The 18,765-nt window shown below is 39.2% G+C and overlaps 2 protein-coding genes across 5 annotated transcripts; one reads left to right on the top strand and one right to left on the bottom strand.

The window, feature by feature from the left end:
• The first annotated feature begins 2,605 nt into the window (after nt 1–2,605).
• Coq7 (ubiquinone biosynthesis protein COQ7, mitochondrial) lies at nt 2,606–5,474 on the top strand. Its single transcript, XM_065216749.1, has 2 exons — nt 2,606–2,764; nt 4,967–5,474. The coding sequence occupies exons 1-2, from the start codon at nt 2,608–2,610 to the stop codon at nt 5,395–5,397; spliced, it is 588 nt and encodes a 195-aa protein (XP_065072821.1). The 5' UTR covers nt 2,606–2,607; the 3' UTR covers nt 5,398–5,474.
• On the bottom strand, nt 4,971–12,066 carry LOC135697147 (protein shifted-like). 4 transcript variants are annotated; one of them, XM_065216748.1, is made up of 7 exons: nt 11,887–12,066; nt 8,037–8,507; nt 7,836–7,979; nt 6,198–6,398; nt 6,040–6,135; nt 5,774–5,977; nt 4,971–5,705 (listed from the first exon to the last, which is right to left on the bottom strand). In XM_065216748.1, the coding sequence occupies exons 2-7, from the start codon at nt 8,446–8,448 to the stop codon at nt 5,662–5,664; spliced, it is 1,101 nt and encodes a 366-aa protein (XP_065072820.1). In that variant the 5' UTR covers nt 8,449–8,507; nt 11,887–12,066; the 3' UTR covers nt 4,971–5,661. The 4 variants fall into 4 exon arrangements, with proteins under 4 accessions (XP_065072820.1, XP_065072819.1, XP_065072817.1 ...); XM_065216747.1 differs by having other exon boundaries at nt 7,797–7,979; nt 8,037–8,524; nt 11,887–12,064; XM_065216745.1 differs by having other exon boundaries at nt 7,797–7,979; nt 11,887–12,064.
• Between the last annotated feature and the right edge of the window lie 6,699 nt (nt 12,067–18,765).

The raw sequence follows: 18,765 nt of genomic DNA, 5'->3' as shown, positions 1-18,765 counted from the left end.
ATTTTCGGTGGAGTGAAAGGATAGTACAAAGTCCGCCATGTTTCACGCACAGTCTGACGTTTGCTTATGGATTTTCTCATAGGAGTAAAGAGCTACAGAGTCGCCGTCAACGCCAATACTCTTCAGCACCAGCACCACTTGCGAACCTCTTCGTTTTTGAAAGTAAATTTCACGCACAGTCTGACGTTTGCTTACGGATTTTACCATAGGAGTAAAGAGCTATAGATTCGCCGTCAAGGCCAATAGCATCAACTATATACTTTAAGCTAGTACATATGAGTAGATAGTGTTGCCGTGAGGTACACTGAAAAATTGAAATAGCAGGTTAGTCACCAAAGTTTTCGAGCCGCTCCGTCTGTCACTTCGTTTGTGGTAGTACTATAATGTTGACTAGAATGGGGTACGTCAATCGATTTACTTGGGACCAATAAGCTAGTTAAGTAGTGAGCCAATTTAAAATCGTTAGTTTCCACCGGTTGCTATAGCTTTATGTTGATATTAGTTCTGATAAGGGCGTATATGCGATGATCGATTCTCTTAATCGATGTTCTCTTTGCATTGCTGTAGCTAAGCTAAAAATATTTCTACAATTTATTCAATGCATTGTTGTAACAGGTTGTATTGGCTATCAAAAGCAACAGCAAACGCACCGAGAAACGTTAATAACTCGGCTCCAAAAACATGTTCAGCTGATCTTATCGTCCAACACGCTTGATAATACCATAGAGGTAACTCTAAGACCACTGGGTCCCGAAGAAAATCATTATTATTTTTGGCTCACTCAGTACCAGAACAACGGTCCCAAGCAGTCCCAAGCTATTTCACTCACCCCTGCATGTTCTGCATGAATCCACACACCCCTGATGTTATCTGTCAAACTTTCATAGCGAATCAAAACAAACATAGTGTAGTAATAGAATTTCAACTAGAATAGGGTACGTTAATCGTTTGCTTGGGACCAATAGGCTACTAAAGTGGTGAGCCAATTTAAAATCGTTAGTTTCGTATTGATTGTTGCTATTATGCAGATAATCTGACACCAAATGCTAATTTTTCTCTGAATAATTGGCAATATTACAATCGAGTAGTAGTGTTGCCCTGGGTATTGCGAACACAGTCGATTTTATTTTGCAAGTCAGCAGGATTTTTTTTTTTAATTCTTTATTTAAGAGATTTTTAGCCTTAGGCTAGTTCATCTCTAGCAAGTCAGCAGGAAACAACTTCCTATGCCATAAATTGTTTTCCTATTGCACTGCTCTCAAATTGCTTATACATGCTGTCAAAAGATCATCCTTTGCTCCATAAATAACGTGTTTGGAGGGCACCCAAGAGTGCACCTACCCACATGACTTTTATAAAGCTTGTTTACATCCTCCTTCAGCAGTTCGTTCAAGTTCGTTCATTCGTTGTATTTTTTTAACTTTCGAGTGCTATGATTTCTCTTCAGTCGATTTAGTTTCTTATGGAAATGTTATTATTGCATCGCGAGATTGTGCCAATCTAATTGCACTGTCCATTTTAGAAATATACTACCAAATTCATTAGCCACTAATAAAGCGTGCAATGAATGTCTTTCAACGTGCACAACCCGAGTTTCTTTTGATTTGGAAATCAGCCGCTATACTATTTTCACAGAGAACAGACGTCCAACTTCCACCAGAAACTTGTGTAAAGATAAGTGAGAACGTGTAGCCGTTACGTATAGCGCTAGCATCTCCTGATTTCCTCTATAAATTTTCCACTTTATAGCGCTAGTATCGATTAAATTTCGCCATCATGTTTTCAAAGAGAGGTTTTAAGTTGGGAAGTCAGCGTTGGTGGCGCTTAAGTCGAATAGGAATCTTTACACTAGATTTTACAGAAATTTTGTTCGAGCCTCAACGTCTGTTCTCTGTGCTATTTTGCTACAAAAATCAACAGACAGTCTACGTGATTATCCTTCAAAACAAATCTTCTGCGACTTTGGACTACTGTTAAACACAACTGAGAGAGGATGGCATTGAAAAATCAGGGAAAGAGTTTTCACCATACATGCATTCTGTTCCTTTCCCAGTAATGTTACCAAACTGCCACGAATGTTATACCAGACTGCCACCGAGGGAGGCGACTCTATCTACGATGCAGGAAAGATTGTATTTTGCTGTGGCTAGTTGTATGCACGCTGAGTAGAAAGAAAGAAAATTGAAGACGATTTTGAAGATTTCCTGCAAAAATATGATGCGCGATGCAAGTAGATGCGAGAAATGAAACAAGATTTTGGTTCCTCAGTTGAGCATCTTATAATAAATTGTATGAAAAAGTGAGTTTTTTTTTGCGTGTCTGAAAAGGCCTTTTAACAGAGATTCGAGCCGTTCTATCTTTGTTTACTTTAAATTAGATCACACACCGTAACAGCGTTCCGACAATCAAGCTGACTAAAGGCGACTTCATTAGTTTTTCCAATTTATTTATAATCGACAGCGAATTCAATAGTGATTGTTGCATTTATTTATACAATACTACATATTAAAGAAGGTAATGTTGTTCTCTGAGAATATTAAATAAGTTGTACATGTTGATTAAAAAATATTGCGTAATATGCGCTAATTCAATGCTGTTTCTGTAGTCATGCTGAAAATTCAACCAATTTTGTCACGCAGACTGCATGTTGTATCCTGTGTTCAGGCCAAGCGATGCTCGGAGACGATGGACCGGATTATCCGGGTCGATCATGCCGGAGAGTTGGGTGCAAATCAGATCTACAAGGGTCAGTTGGCAGTATTGGGTAAGTGGAAAGTTCTCACCATCGGTTGTTTGTAAACACTGGAAGGATTGTATGTATACACTCAGAAAACTGGATTCATGTAATTTAATTCATGAGTTTTGTATTATTGACTGCTGTTTTCGCAGAAATCGTGCAAAAGTAATTAAAAGCACTATTCATATGGTTTCCTTCAAATTCTAAATCTGTCTTCCCGTAAAAAAAATCAAATTTTCAGTGTCATTGTAACCATCATATTTACTGTCAATTACCATAAAATCACAATGAAATTCATGGCATTTGAGAAATTTACAGTAAAAAAGGAGGGTTGTTAAGTATCTTAACAATAAAAAAAAACTGATTTTTCTCCAACAAATTTGATCTCGTCACACAAATTTTCATTATTTGAGTATTGTATCGTAAAAATCGAAATTATTTTTTTCTCCAGTACAAAAGTTTAACAATACATTTTAATGTACTCGATATTCAATAGTAAAAATCATTGCAATTTCGTTGTTTTATTATATTTTTTTCGGTTTATGCCTTGTTCTGACTACAGAGTTTTAATAGGTCTGTTGCTTTTGCGGTTGGTTGCTAAAGTATCTTCAATATTTTTGATTTATTTGTTTAAATAAAGCTTTTTGCAAAGGTATACTTTGGTAGTATTTAAAACCATGGACACTTGAAAATTCACAAAAATCGTAGAACATCAACTTTTCGTCATATTTTTAAATTTCTTGGTAACAAGCTATGGTGTTAAATGTTCCAAAAGTTTGCAGCTTCTTTATAACATTTATTGAGATACTTCTTTTTTTACTCAGAATTACTAAAAAATACCATGTTTATTTTTCCCAGAACGACATTATTTGTCACTACAACTTTGTCTCAAACGTCATGTCGATCATAAGTGACGTTTTCGTGCTACAATTTATTAAAAAATTACAAAGACGCCATTTTGAAAAAAAAAACGAAAATGGTGAGATCCAAGATGGTCGAATTTTTATATTGCAAACGCGCTTATTTGCACAGTTTAATAATGGGAAAATTATCTTGAAAATTAATCGGAAATATAAAAAAGGTCAACGTATGGTCACTCCGATTGTCCATGCAGATGACGTGTCCACCAAATTTGCATCAATATAAGGTTCTTGCACAGACAAACAGACATAACACATTGAATATTTCTCACTTTAAAACATCGTGGTAGGTAGTACGCTGAACAGATGGCGGTAGTGTGTAAACGTCAAACGCAAGGGAATTAACTATGCGCGCCACAGGTGGTGGTACTACCAACTACAATACTTTTAAATCGACCGTTAAATGCTTGTTCGATGAACAACTTGCGAGAGTTCTGTCTGTTTGTCTGTGGTTCTTGTATGCTTTCTGTTTGTTATCGAGCGTTGATAGGCATGAGCCCGGTGAGATAACCCGGATCCAATAATCTCAATGCTCATAGGTTGATAAAAGTTTTATGAATTTCATTATTTGTTCTTTAGTATGAACAAAATAAATTATACACTAGACGTTCGCTAACTGAAAGAAACTTCAGTTAAAGGACACTTATCCGTCAAATTTGTGCATTTCAAAATGTCAAGATGAACCTGATGCACTTTAAATGCATTTGAAAATTGGTTTGACATATGAAATGCATTTCAGTTAGCGACTGCCGTTCGATAAGTTCAGTCAGCGAACCTCGAGTGTACTTCATAAAGCAAATTTGTAGAATTGTTTGTTGTATTGACTGTTAAATGTAATGCTCCTAAGACCAGACACTCTCTATTATCAATTTCTGAATTTCGTTTCATTATTATAAAACACATTTTTAAGTGTTCAGACCTGTTTTGCTTATAACATTCCACATAGGGTTTGGATGATACACCGAACACGTCGTTAAGCAAATGACCATACCAATTTTATTGGGGAAAAAAAAAACCTGTACCAGCTGAACTTACAGCGTAATATACTACCCATAATCGCATATCAGTCCCATCTTTGCTTGATGTCCTATCCATATTGGACTGATATGCGATTATGGGCAGTATAGTAGTGGAGTAAAAAATGAAAAAAAGGTGAGATTACCAGAAACCGCATGATCTACTAATTTACGTACATTAACAAAAATGTATCACATTGTTTGCAATAGCCACAAACCTGTACAATTCCTGAATAACGAAAAATGAAATCCAAAAAAATAAAAGCTTCAAATGCTGATTATTCTTATCCCAGGTAATACCAAAGCGGGCAAAACGATCGAGCATATGTGGGAACAGGAAAAAGTTCACAAAGCCGAATTTGATAGGTTAATGAACAAATACCGTGCCCGTCCGACTGCTTTGCTTCCCCTGTGGAACGTAGCTGGATTTGCCCTGGGAGCTGGATGCGCTTTGCTCGGCGAAAAAGGCGCCATGGCCTGCACGGTGGCTGTCGAATCGGTCATTGTCGAACATTACAACGATCAGCTCCGTGAGTTGATGGAAAATCCCGACTTCAAAGACCACGAACTTCTCGAGACAATTCAACGCTTCCGTGACGAGGAACAGGAACACCACGACATCGGAATGCACGAGGGAGCCGAACAGGCGCCATTCTACAAGGCACTCACTGACGTGATCAAGTTCGGTTGCCGCGCGGCGATAAAAATAGCGGAACGTGTGTGAAACACATCTCTGGTATGGGCTGTTTGTTTGGTTAATACTGAGAAACTATAAATTTTCGTTTATTTATCACAACAAAATACACATGTGGTTGCTTTAATCTCTCGAGAGGGAGACAGGAAAGAAAATTCCAAAAACCGTGTTGAAATTTAACAAACAAGAGGCATTCATAGCAGGCGTTAGTTTTAGGCAAGGTGTTTGCGATTTTCAGAAATCGAATTTGTCTCCATGGAGAGTACGGCTTGCGAGATCCGCTAGTAGTACACACTATCTTTTCGGTAGCTTTGAACCGCTACGTCGTTTCTTTTCTCCTAAAATGGAATAGTCATTATTAAACAAAGAAAAAATTCCATGTGATCATGCAGGGCACTGAACTTACGGCTATTGCAAAGCTTTCCAAACCATCCTTCGTCACAGCTGCAGGTATGATCAGACTTGCAGGTCCCATGCTTGCATGGTCTTTTGCAAGTAGATCTCTGGCGGCGTCCAATTTGACAGTGGTCTCCACTCAAACCTGGTTTACATCGGCACTTGTTCACTCCTTTGCATTTGCCGTCATGCAGGCAAGGGATGACACATTTCGCTAGAATATAGATACGATGATTAAAATAGAAACCATAGATCATCAACTGGGATATGGCATACAAAATTCACAACGCAGTCCATAGTAACCCTTGGTGCACTCGCATTTGTCCTTCTGGATGCACTTTCCTCCATTGAGGCATTTCTCCGAACAGATTCCTGCAATTGCGACTCATTTTACAAGAAAATTGATAATTATCAAGCGAAAAATGAACTCTTACCGCCCTCGCAGTGTCTTCCTTGGTAACCAGCTGGACAGGAACAGTTACCCGGAGCGGTGCAATTACCGCCGTTCATGCACTGTGGATAGCACAGTGCCGTCTGACAATACTGACCCATGTAGCCTTCGGGGCAGACACAGATCTTATCTTCATTGCAAACGCCCTTGTTGGCGCATTTTTTGTCACACTCCGGATCGGGTCCTTCAAGTTTGTGTTTGTGCAATTCGTGTCATTAAGGTTGTTTCGATTCGAACAAGATGTAAACCATAGTTTGTGTGTTTTTGTGTGTTTGGATGGTGTTTGTGATGGATTTGGAATCCACGACGATCACGTGGTCCAGATCAAGGTGTGAAAATTGGGAAAGGATTTTTGATTTACGAAGAGATTTCAGAATAATTTTCTACCCTTTGGTTTTGTTCTTGGTTAGATATCAGTCCAATTACCAGTTACCATGCGCTTAGGATTTTTTTGCATTTTTGAAGGGAAGGCAGCATTTCTTCACCGATTACTATTTGGGCCGAAACAAGATTTTACTAACTTGAGTGAAACTCTGGGAAGAGTGTGGACACAATTTGGAAGTTCAGAAATGCTGATCAGTTGAGGTGTTTTAAGCAAATCGTAAAACTATGTCTGAAAGCGATCTACTCGTTCAAAGAAAGTCAAGCGCTCAAATCGATACTAAGCGACTATCCGAGGAAGCATTCAATAAACCTAAAAAGCAGGGTTGTCAATTGCAGAAGAGCTGCAGTAGAAAATATACAGTTTACACCGTCTGGAATGATTCAATTCAATCGTACCTTCGGTGTCGCTGCCGCAGCTCGTTCCACTGTAAACAACCGACTATATCGATTAAAAATACCATTCGATCGTTAATTGAAGCGCGCAGGCCCGTTCTTATAATCGAGCATCCGCAGTGAAGGCCAACATTGCATGAGTTTTCATTAAGAGAGCAGTTTGAGGCAGCGAGACGAGTGGGAACTCGGGATAGTGATCGGTCTGGATTATCTTACCCTATGCTAAAACGGGCATTTGTCTCATAAAAAAATGTATTGCTGAATTTGAGTTGAACTTTTGGTTGGTCTGAAACCAAAAACCTGTACCTATGCATGCATGGATTTCAGATAAAGCAAAAGGAAGTAGAGAGCGAGGGAGCGTGAGCTCGAATCGTATCACAACATGTGGAAATGCTGTGTGCTGCGTCTGCTGCAAACTGCGACCGTCTGCCATCGGATGCGCAAAACCAAAAGAGAAGAAATTTACCACGGGAGCAGTGTTGCCACATTTTTCCACAGCTTCATCTGAAGGTTTGAACTCTAATTATATTTTTCCTTTGAGGATGCTAAAGAATCTGCGGGAGAAACTGTCACAGTTGTACATTATTTCTTTTCCTTTTTTTTCAAAAAATATTTTCATCTACAGATTTTATTTTGAAAATAGTCGAAATAATGGGCACCGTGACAGGAAAATCTGTAAATGAGGCATCACTGCACGCGAGAGGTGTAAAGAGAGCGAGAACACATATAGGGGATAGTCCGGATAGGGATAGAGGAACAGTGCAAGAGGAGAGAAAGTATTTAAATAAAAAAAGGCATACACTACCTTGCGAAGATGCTAGAGAAGAAGTTCTATCATACACACCTCTATGTGCACATTCCTTACGGAGTTTGATTCTGAGCGGCGTGCCGGGCACCGGTTTGCCCTTGCGACTTTGTATTAAGAGTCCAATGCTAAACACCGCGATGCCTGACATATTACCAGAGCAGGGCAGTGTCACACTGAACTCTGCAAGGGAGATTTATGTCAACAGTTGGCCCAACTTTGCCTCATATTCATATTTACCCTTGGCATTTTTCGGAACACGTCCGCTGGTTTTGATCGAAATGGTCGGTGGTTTCAAGATCGTTTCGTCCTCGGAGACGAGCCGGTCAAAGTTATAATGATATTTCTTCGATCCAGACTTCCAGGTGAAATTCACACAGCTCACCTCGGACGGGATAATCGGCAGGTATTGGCTAAACATGGGATCACGAATGTGTGGTGAAACTCGTCCATTGTCGATGGCGTAGATCTTCATTGCCACACCGCTGAAGATCTTCACCTGTTGCTCGTTGATCCAAAGCGATAGGTCATCGTCATACGGTTCCTGGTAGCTGTAATAGTGATCCTGGCGGGGACAAACACGGCTCACGATCGTCAACATCAGTATCAAACTGTATTTGATCACATTCTCAAGCAAGTCACGTTTTGCCATTGCTGCGTCAGTTTTCGGAAGGGTGTTGCAAGACTACTGTAAAATACTGCATGAACCTGCTGGCGGCAAGACGGGACTGGAGGAAAAGGCGAAAATTGAAATCAATAAAAACGAAAACGAGATCAATCATGCTACATTGTTGCAATCGGAAGAAGATGGAAGAGAACAGAATTGCTCTAAGGTAAAATCGTTGATCTACACCTAACTATAGTTTAACTGGATCGTAATTCACATTTTTTTTTTATATTTATCGATCGTTCGCCGCTGTCATAAGAAAGCCCAGTTGAAGAGGAAAGAGAAAAGATACACTATGAATCCACCTCTGGTATGATGTAACTCTTCTTACAGTCTTGACTACAATTCTCAATTCAGGCAAGGTTATATTGATTATATTTTTCTTGTTGATAATATTTTACAAGAACGTAAAACAATTGTGTTTATTGATTTACACTGGATCTATTTTAAACATAAAACAACGATTACATTTGTAGAACCATCCATCGTCCACACGCCCAATTTAGGCGAATACGATGGTCTGGGCACATCGTAAGAATGCCGGACGACGGTTCTCGAAAGCAACCCAACAGGAAAAAGAAGAAGAGACGCGCAGCGGGCAGGGTGTATCGACCAAGTAGAAGGCGACCTGCGGACCCTTCGCAGACTACGAGGCTGACGATGTGTGATCATGGATCGAGTAGAGTGGAGACGACTTCTTCGGCCAGCAGAGGACATCAAGGCCTTAGCCTGATTGGTAAGGTAAGTAAGCCAACAAACCATTATCTAAGCGCCCCTCGGGAGTACGCGGTATAGGACCAATGACGTTTATATAATAACCGGGCCAACATACAGCTTGCTGGTGTTAGAATCAAAAATATTGTAAACATTGCTGATCACTCAAGTGACGACGTCACTCTACCACACTCCATACTGCGAACAGTGAGATTTACGTCACTGTCAACAGCTGTTTCGTGTACAAAAAGATAAACATTGTAATGATATACGAACACCAATAAACATTTGCACATTTCACTAACACCACGCGGACCTTATATAAAGGACATTGGTATAGGACAAGGTGACCATTAGGTACTTTAAGGGTATATTAGCAAAAATCATCATCTTAGCGCCCCTCGGAGGGACCATAGAGGTAACTCTAAGACTAGTAGGTCCCGAAGAAACGTGCTCAACTTTTTGGCTCAGCTCTGGTACTATCTTCGGTCCCAAGCTAATCGATTCACCCCTCAAAACATAGGAAAATCCAATAACCCCTCATTTTATCTGTCAAACTTTCATAGCGAATCAAAACAAACATTGTATAGTACTAGAATTTTGACTAGAATTGGGTACGTTAATCGATTTGCTTGGGACCAATAGGCTAGTCAAGTAGTGAGACCATTTAAAATCGTTAGTTTCGTATTGATTGTTGGAGGGACTTTATATAGGAGCCAGCGAGCTGTCCATTTGTTAGTTTAGTGTCAAACAGTGAAGTTATTATTTAAAAATTTAGATGAAAGAATCGAAAAAAATATCGTTGTGCTCGGAAAATCAAGCTCTTTCAGATGATCTATAGAAACCGATACATTTTTCAAAATTAAAGAACTCAATTTCTTGTTAAGTTTGATATTGATTGATTGATATTGATATGCTCATATAAATAAGCTTTTCCTGATGATTTAAAAACTCGTTATATTACTCAAAATTAAAGTTCTCATAAGAAGAAGAAGAAGAAGAAAGTAAAAGAAACATTCCATCACTTAGGAGTTAATGGTCATGCGTATAATAGACCAGTGAGTTCCTGCTGAATTCGTTACCGTTTCTCAGCTTTAAAAAGGTAAACACATTGCAATTTCGCCGCTGAAATACTTATATCAATTTTATGCAAGCTGAAAGCGGTTAATTTGCTTTTATATGCTATTTAATCTTGTACCATTAAATCACAATTCCTCGACGCTCCTGGTAGCAAGCACCTCAAGCTACTAACTAGCAGGCCATGGCTGCAGCTTCATGAACACGAGGAAAAGAACGTAAAAAGTGGTGAACCAACGTGGCGGACACATGAATGGACTTCTCGTTAATCCAAGCAAGCAAGCTGCCAACCATAACGCCGAAACACTAACAAGCCCGAGCGAGAGGTGCAGAGGCAATAACCAAACAAAAAGCATAAATGCAAACGTGCGCTTAAGAACCGCAAGCAAAACATTCCGCTGCTGTACGATCATGTTTGCCTGGTGCAAAGGTTCTTAATATGGAAATGTGAGTAGGCGATGCTGTCGCGCAGCCTACCGAGAATATTATAAGTGCGTCAAAAGAGGTGAATAAGTTCTCGACCGTCTTAAGAACGATAACCAACGGTGAGAGGTGTGGATCGTCCTAATTTGACAACCAACTGTCAGCTTACGAGTCTCGATCCTCATGTTAAGGAAAGGAGCCATGGGGATTGTACCAATTTGCGCCCGCTCGAGAATATGATCATCAATCTTAATTATTGACTTCCTTTTTAATTTCATTTAACTAATTATATTGGCCTCTTCGCGTTCACTCTCACGCGTACGCCCTCGGCTATACATACACCACTGATCGTCGCCTTCTTCTCTTTTTTCTTCACTCTCTCGCATTCTGTATTATATCGTGTTGCGCTTTTAACTGTCGCTGACCGGCGCACGAGCATTTCAAGTGCAGGCAGCGTGAGAGAGTTCATAAGGCTCGAAAATTGAAGTTAATCCATTTAAGTATTTAATTGTTGGTGTCTCTCTCGTTCCGTTTTTGTTTCAAAGAGTCAAACCCAGGGGAGGATCACCTTTCCAAATTTGCTCCCTTTCCTGTGTTACGAATCCACATTCGCTTATTCTGCAATATTTTAAAAACCAGATCGTGGAATGAACACCTACATTTTGAGACCAACACTGAATCAACTCTCACCGTCTCCTAGAGTTCAGCTCTTGCAGTATTTATTTTGTTTTATTTTTTGCACATCTTCGTGTCTTCCTCTTTGATCCTCCTCCCATGTTTCTTCAGTCTTTCCTTTTTCCAGTTCCTTTGCTCGACACTTCCCGACCAACTGACTGCACAGCCGACCGGTGCTGCGTGACTTTGGTGTCTTCCCCAGACGTAGAGGCGAACTTTTTTTTTAGCGCGTTTCGTGATCGAAGAACTTTTGCTCTCGCACAGCACAACAGCGCGACAGCGAAATAAATTTATATAAATATAAAAACGCATTCAATAAATTATGTACAAATGAAAGCAGCTTTTGCCTAGTGCTAGATGTAGAGTTACGCGAAGAGAAGAAACAGTCCTAAAACACATACGGACGACTTCTTCGCTGAAACGCAGAATAACACTGAACAGATGTCTAGAGTTGGGTCTGTTTGCCATAAATTCACTTGATCAGGTCAATAATTTGTAATTAAAATGTATGCACGAGTCACAAATACTACACACTTTTATTACTGGATTTCCGGGTCTGCCAGCGATGTTAAACAGGATCAACTTTTACCGGAGCAGTGCACTATTCTATACCATATTACCGCGCAGCTCGATTGCAAAGTATCCTTAGCACTAGATTGATTGGTGGGCAAAAAATAAATCTAACCGTTGGTGGTAAGTTGACACAAAATGCGTCTTCCTCTTATTTCGAACCGTTCCCGAAGACGTTAGTCGCTGGACTGATCTGGGCTGTGAGCTGTGACTGCGAGTGGATAATGTGCATAAAAACTCTTTTGAGATCACACGATCTACGAGAGAAATAGAAAGAGAGAGAATTGAAGAGCTGGAGAACAAAAACAGAGAGTCTCCTAAAGTTTGAGAGAGAGTATAAAGTCAACAACAACACGTTGTTTTGTCAGGATCGTGGCTTTCCATGTTTCTAATGTCGAGAATGCGGGAATCGTAATTGGATCTTATTCCAGGTTAACCGCGCTGATCTGTTGAATTCATGTTATTTCCATTGTATTGAAAGATATCATTCAAAGTGTATGGTACGTTGAGTCACACGTTACAGTAGGTCTGAGTCAAAGTCGTTGAAAGCAGACGACAAAATGTCTGGTCCCGTTCTCCTTTGCATAGGAAGTAAAGCGAGGGTTTCGGTCTCGTGTGTTGCAGGATTTTTACACAGCTAAATCAAATTGTTGGACATTGCATCGAAAAAATCAACGTTTTATCAATAACTTTTCTGGAAGCAATTTCCCGCCATCGACACGTTTTACAGAAGTTAGTTTCTGTATTATATATTGTATGAGTCATTCATGGTTTTGACGCAGAAATATCACTTTATCTAAGACCAAAAAACGGACAAAGCATACTACATAATTGCATTTGAAAGAAGAACTTAAGTGCTGCAAGATTCATGTACACTTAATTCTTTTTTTACACGGTTGCTGCCACTGAGTCACAATTTCCACGGTACATTTTTAACTAGTGAGAGAGTTCTGAGCTAATATGACCACCATCCGGAAGACCGTGGTCATCTAAACAACTTTGCTGAAGACAGTAACCTTTCATATAGTCAGGATCTCGAGATACAGCTTATATAGGAACTACAGTGAGGGTTCTGAACTAGTATGATCACCATCCGAAAGGACTTGATCACCTGTACAACTTTGCTCAAGACGAGAACTTTCTATATGGCCACAATCACGAGATATTCTATGTTGGGCCCAAATGTTATGTTATATCATGTTATGTCATAAGTAATATGGAAGTGAAGTGTTTCTAGCGGCCTAGTTCCCAATTAAACTTATATCCAATAGCACAAGCTTGTTGATCTAACCCAGTTCAACCAACAATCAATACGAAACTAACGATTTTAAATTGGCTCACTACTTGACTAGCCTATTGGTCCCAAGCAAACGATTAACGTACCCCATTCTAGTCGAAATTCTAGTACTACGCAATGTTTGTTTTGATTCGCTATGAAAGTTTGACAGATAAAATGAGGGGTTATTGGTTTTTCCTATGTCTCGAGGGGTGAAGCGATTAGCTTGGGGCCGAAGAGAGTACCAGAGCTGAGTCAAAAAGGTGAGCACGTTATTTCGGGACCTTCTAGTCTTAGAGTTACCTCTATGGTACAGCCATGAAGGTAACTCTAAGACTAGAAGGTCCCGAAGAAACGTGCTCAAGTATTTGGCTCAGCTCTGGTACTCTCTTCGGTCCCTAGCTAATCGATGCACCCCTCGAAAAATAGGAAAATCCACGAACCCCTCCTTTTATCTGTCAAACTTTCATAGCGAATCAAAACAAACTGTAGTACTAGAATTTCGACGAGAATGGGGTACGTTAATCGATTTGCTTGAGACCAATAGGCTAGTCTAGAAGTGAACCAATTTAAAATCGTAAGTTTCCACTAGAAATACTCAGAGGGAGAGATAGGCGGAGAAAACAAAATACAATTCGGCAGCAGGGATTTGTTTCTAAATTATCTTGCAACCTTTGCTAGAAGCTAACATTTCAAAAATGACTTGTGTTTTTGATTCGATTTAGGTGCAAAATAATAATTGATTGCATCGCAATATTTTGCACATTTCTTGGTGCCATTCGTTAACCGGCGAAGATCAATTAATCAATAGAGTTAGAATATTGTTTTTTATTCCAAAAACTAGTTGAATTTGAGAAGCACACAAAACATAGAGGTGATTGAATTTCTGTTCGATTGCAATACTCTCAAATTTATTCTAGTAAGAATAAGAAAAAATCTAATTGGAATGTTCGATTGGCTCAGATTTCAGTTCATTTGGCTCAAAACATTCTCTCCGCCCATCTCTCCCTTTGAGTATTTCTAGTTTCCTCCGGTTGTCGAAGACAGTACGGCTTTATATATTAAAACTAATGAGATAATCCACTAGTGAAAATTCCATAAGCTGTGGGTATCCGAATCCTTATTCGCGGTTCCTTATTCCACTTCTTCTTCTTCGCATTTCAAGCTTATTGCATATAGCATATTAGCTTATTGCGTGCTCTCAACTTAGTGTTCTAGATGCACTTCCACAGTTATTAATTGAGAGCTTTCGGTGCCTGTACCATTTTTGCATTGATATGATTGTGTGGCAAGCAAGTCCAATCATACTTCTATGCCCAGGGAAGTCGAGAAATTTTCCAACCCGAAAAATTCCTAGACCGGACCGGGAATCGAACCCAGCCGCCTCCAGCATGGTCTTGCTTCGTAGCTGCGCCTTTACCGACTGAGCTAAGGGAAGCCTTATTCCAAGCTCCCTATTAATCGTGAATAAGGGTTCCTGACTGTAATTTCTACATCCTTTTAATGAAAACAGTATACCTACGTGAAGTGATGCAAGACTTTCCAGCAAAAAAAACCAGCACAAGGCCTGTATAGATATCGAAGCGAAGTGAAATTCCCATATAAAATACTCGATCTTTCATGAGCGTGAAAAATGTAATTGACAAAAATTTCACTTCGCTTGGAACTGTAAACAGATACGAAACAGTGAAATCGAATTTTGTGGATCGCTTACGGCTACTTTTTTCACGTATAGATCAGTGCACGGTCCCTAACCTCACTTTTTGCTCCCTATCATTTTGCTTCTGAGTAAAAGAGATAGCAACGAATGGGAGCCAAAACAAACCACCCAAAACTGTCAAAACTTACGGGTGAGAGAAGAGTGCGGCAAATCTTCGTGAACTGATCAATGCAGCTGCTCGTGAAAAAATAGCACACGGCGAATGAGAACGACCCAAATTTGAGTTTAGTTCACTCATAATCGCCAATAGTGCAGGAACTCAGCGATGAGCAAATTTGTCTCATGGTTTCCTGTGGAAAACCTAAAAAATCTGCCGGAAAATGAGGAAATTGACGAAAATTTTAATCAGTTTCCTTTTGGAGGCGAATCAGCCCAAGGCTGGAAGCCTCCCTAATAAAGATAAATAATAATAATAATCAGTTTCCGAGTAGTACCAAGGGTTGATGCATATATTATGTCACGCTTTAAGGAGGGAAGGGGAGGGGTCTAAGATTTTGTGACAAGCAATGCATTAGGTATAGGAAAAACGTCACGATAGGGGGGGAGGGGGTAATTTTTAGCTCGATTTCATTAATTTATTTGATAAAGCTCAACCGAATTAACTTTACAGAGCCGAGAATTCTTGGTCACTATACAATACATCTTAAAACTATAGTCAAAAGGTATAACACAATAAACGCTTTATCTTCCACTATCCAAAAAGCCTCCTCCATCAGAACTGGAGCCGTTTCCAGTGGTTTCATTATATGGCAGTTACGCCATCGTGAGGCAAAGCGCTTCCATTGCAGCAATGGACGCAAAACGTAGTCAACACTCACACACTCATCACGAAACGGTTGCTTTCCAAAGTCGACGACGCATCGACCAAAAGAACTGCTGATGAAGAACAATGAGGAGGACCACACGATGGTTGCTGCCGAGAAAACAGACGATCGCGTGGCACACATCGAGAGTGGCCTGCTTTTGTCGACAGCCGAGTGAATACTGATTTAGCTCGATTTAGCGTGATATAATTAATGCATGAGCCCCAATAGGCTGAGTGAATCCAATCTTTACTTTTCTCAAATTCGGGAATTTTTCCCTGGAAAATCCAGGAAAACCTGGGAAAACATGAGGCTAATTTACTCATCGCTGAGTTCCTGCACTTTTGGCGATTATGAGTGAACTAAACTCAAATTTGGGTCGTTCTCATTCGCCGTGCAGCTACTCGTAAAGTTGACGTTTCGAGAAAGAGCGTATCTGTCAGATTTTCACTTCACTGGTGGTGTATAAAGCCCTATACAGTCAAAATATGGACGTCTGTCAAAAGTTGTTTCAATCGATCCATCAAAATGCACCGCTTTGCTCGATTGGCGCTGACGGCACCGTTGAAAAATTTGCTCTTCCAGCAAATACAGACAGTTTCTCATGGGAATTTTCGGTGGAGTGAAAGGATAGTACAAAGTCCGCCATGTTTCACGCACAGTTTGATGTTTGCTTATGGATTTTATCATAGGAGTAAAGAGCTACAGAGTCGCCGTCAATGCCAATTAATCATGTTTTGTTGTATTTGACATCATCCACATCCAGAGGGCCAGTCACTTTCGAATGTATGGGATTGGTAGGAAACCATTTCGAAATTCATGAAAATGTTCAGTTTTTATTCATTATCGTCTTTATGAGCAGTTTTAGATGCATAAAAATTGCACGAGTACATTACTATGGTCATAAGGTAAAAACTCGTTTATTTGTTTTCTTCTGTGAAAGCATGTTTAGTCACAAATCGTGGATTTTCTGATATTCTCCATACTGCAAAAATGATTTTCCTACCACTGAAGGGGCGACATCTCTCGGATCTTCAGTATAGCTACTACTCAAATCATTTAATTAATTGGAACAGTTTTTTTTTTCAGTTTTGTGGTGACAGTCGTCCACACTTTAACTAGAGGGCTACTAATCGATTTCGTTTCACGTGAACTGTGAACTGCGAAAAGAGGAAATTGGAAAATGTTCCACAACCATTTTTTCACGACCTTTTTCGATAGTGAAATTTCATGATTTTTTACGTGCTTCAAATTTCACTTTGCTTTGAACTGTATACTAGCCTTGAGCAACGCGATGAGCGAGCAATCAGCGATCATAAAATCGCTAGTTGTGACCTTCTGAAAGCAAAATTTACAAATTTTATATGTCATACACAAACTTTACCACCTCTTCTTGCTTCTTACAAATAAAAATTATCATTATGGTATCCCATAGTTGCATAATTACGAAAACTAGCATTTTAGCTGTAATGAGCAATTGTAAGCCTGTGTTTATCTAGAAATCATGTTGATAACTGTAATATTCTATCAATTTTTACCAGGTATTGATGTTCAATACTTCACCATGAATATCATTGAGTGATACATACACACTGACCATGGCCATGTACAGCCGCCAGACGGCTACACTACACACAAATCAAAAAAGCTTAAAAAGTATGCAGATTCCCGCTTCACCTTATTGAGTCCGAGCCATGATTACTTCGGCAGTAGTCATGCATGATTAAAACGCTGTACAGACTGGAGAGTTATAACATGTTATAACGGTTGTCAAATAATTGCAACACAGAAACCACCATCAAGATAGCGCTATAACATGTTATAACTCTGTAGTCTGAACGTACTATAAATTCGAAATAATCTTTCCAGTATTAAATTTTATTATTTTTCAATACTGATAATATCATATATTATTTAATCAAAAAAGATTAAAATTCAATCAAAAATTATTAAAATAGAATCAAAAATGAATTTATTCAAAAAAGTTAATCGTCAATCTAATCAACCCTGATTAAACTGGGATTAAGAGCAACCGTACCAGGCGTTGCCATTTGCGGCACTATTTTACTTACGCACAGCGTTTCCATTTTGGCTTGATCACTCCTCTCCACACCGGTCGTTGCTATCAGAGTCATAATTTAAGTTACCGTTTTCCACACCGGCAAAACAAACTTTTGACGTTTATTCAAAATAGAAACCGTCTGATGCGTTATTGCTACCGGGTTGCTAAATTTATGAACTCACTACTTCCCAAGGTGCGGATTGCTATTTCCCCCACCTGAATAGCAACCTCCGGTACGCAAGTAGCGTTATGGTACACTAAAAAAATATTGAAATCTAAATAGTATAAAAGTTACGCTAAAAAGCAACTCTCCGTACCGACGCAAAGGTCGGTATAAAGGGAGAGAATGCTAACTTAGTATAAAAATGGTTTATGCGTGCCATAGTATAAAATCGAAATATACTCACAATGCATAGATACGGTTTATTCAAGAGAATGTATTTTTCGCTTCTTTATTTCATTTATGGTAAATATTATTGTTTTCAAATGAAAATAAAAATTGTCTCAGGAAGCTTATTTCATTAGTTTATTTTTTATTAATAATATTTAAAAAAAATACTTACAATTTCGATGCTGCCCAGCAGATTACAGGCGCCGTAGAAATCCGCTGGGACAAAGCCCTTCACCAGCACAAAGCTCCGAAGGGAATCCAGATGTTCTTATTCCTGTCATTTTAGTAAACACTGATCGAATTCCACTCCGTTATTCGGACTTAGTATAATTTTGACGAAAATTTTAATCGAACCAATGTATAAATTTTGAAAAACCATAAAATGCATAAAATTTAATCTATATTCCAGAGACGAACCAGCCAACGGCTGAAAGTCTCTAAAATAAAGAAATCAATCAATCAATCAATCTATATTCGTTTTGTAATATTTTTGAGTGTAGAGGTTGGTAAATGTGCCTTATTTACTCATTTGTACGCCCTAATAAAAATTATATGGTTAATTTGCTTAACGACGTGTTCTGGGTATCATCC

The sequence above is a fragment of the Ochlerotatus camptorhynchus genome, unplaced genomic scaffold, assembly GCF_037179485.1.
Source record: "Ochlerotatus camptorhynchus isolate MF236.1 unplaced genomic scaffold, CSIRO-AGI_Acam_v1.1 ptg000067l, whole genome shotgun sequence".
In the NCBI taxonomy this organism is placed as follows: Eukaryota; Metazoa; Arthropoda; class Insecta; order Diptera; family Culicidae; genus Ochlerotatus; species Ochlerotatus camptorhynchus.
This window is presented reverse-complemented; position numbering and strand designations above follow the sequence as displayed.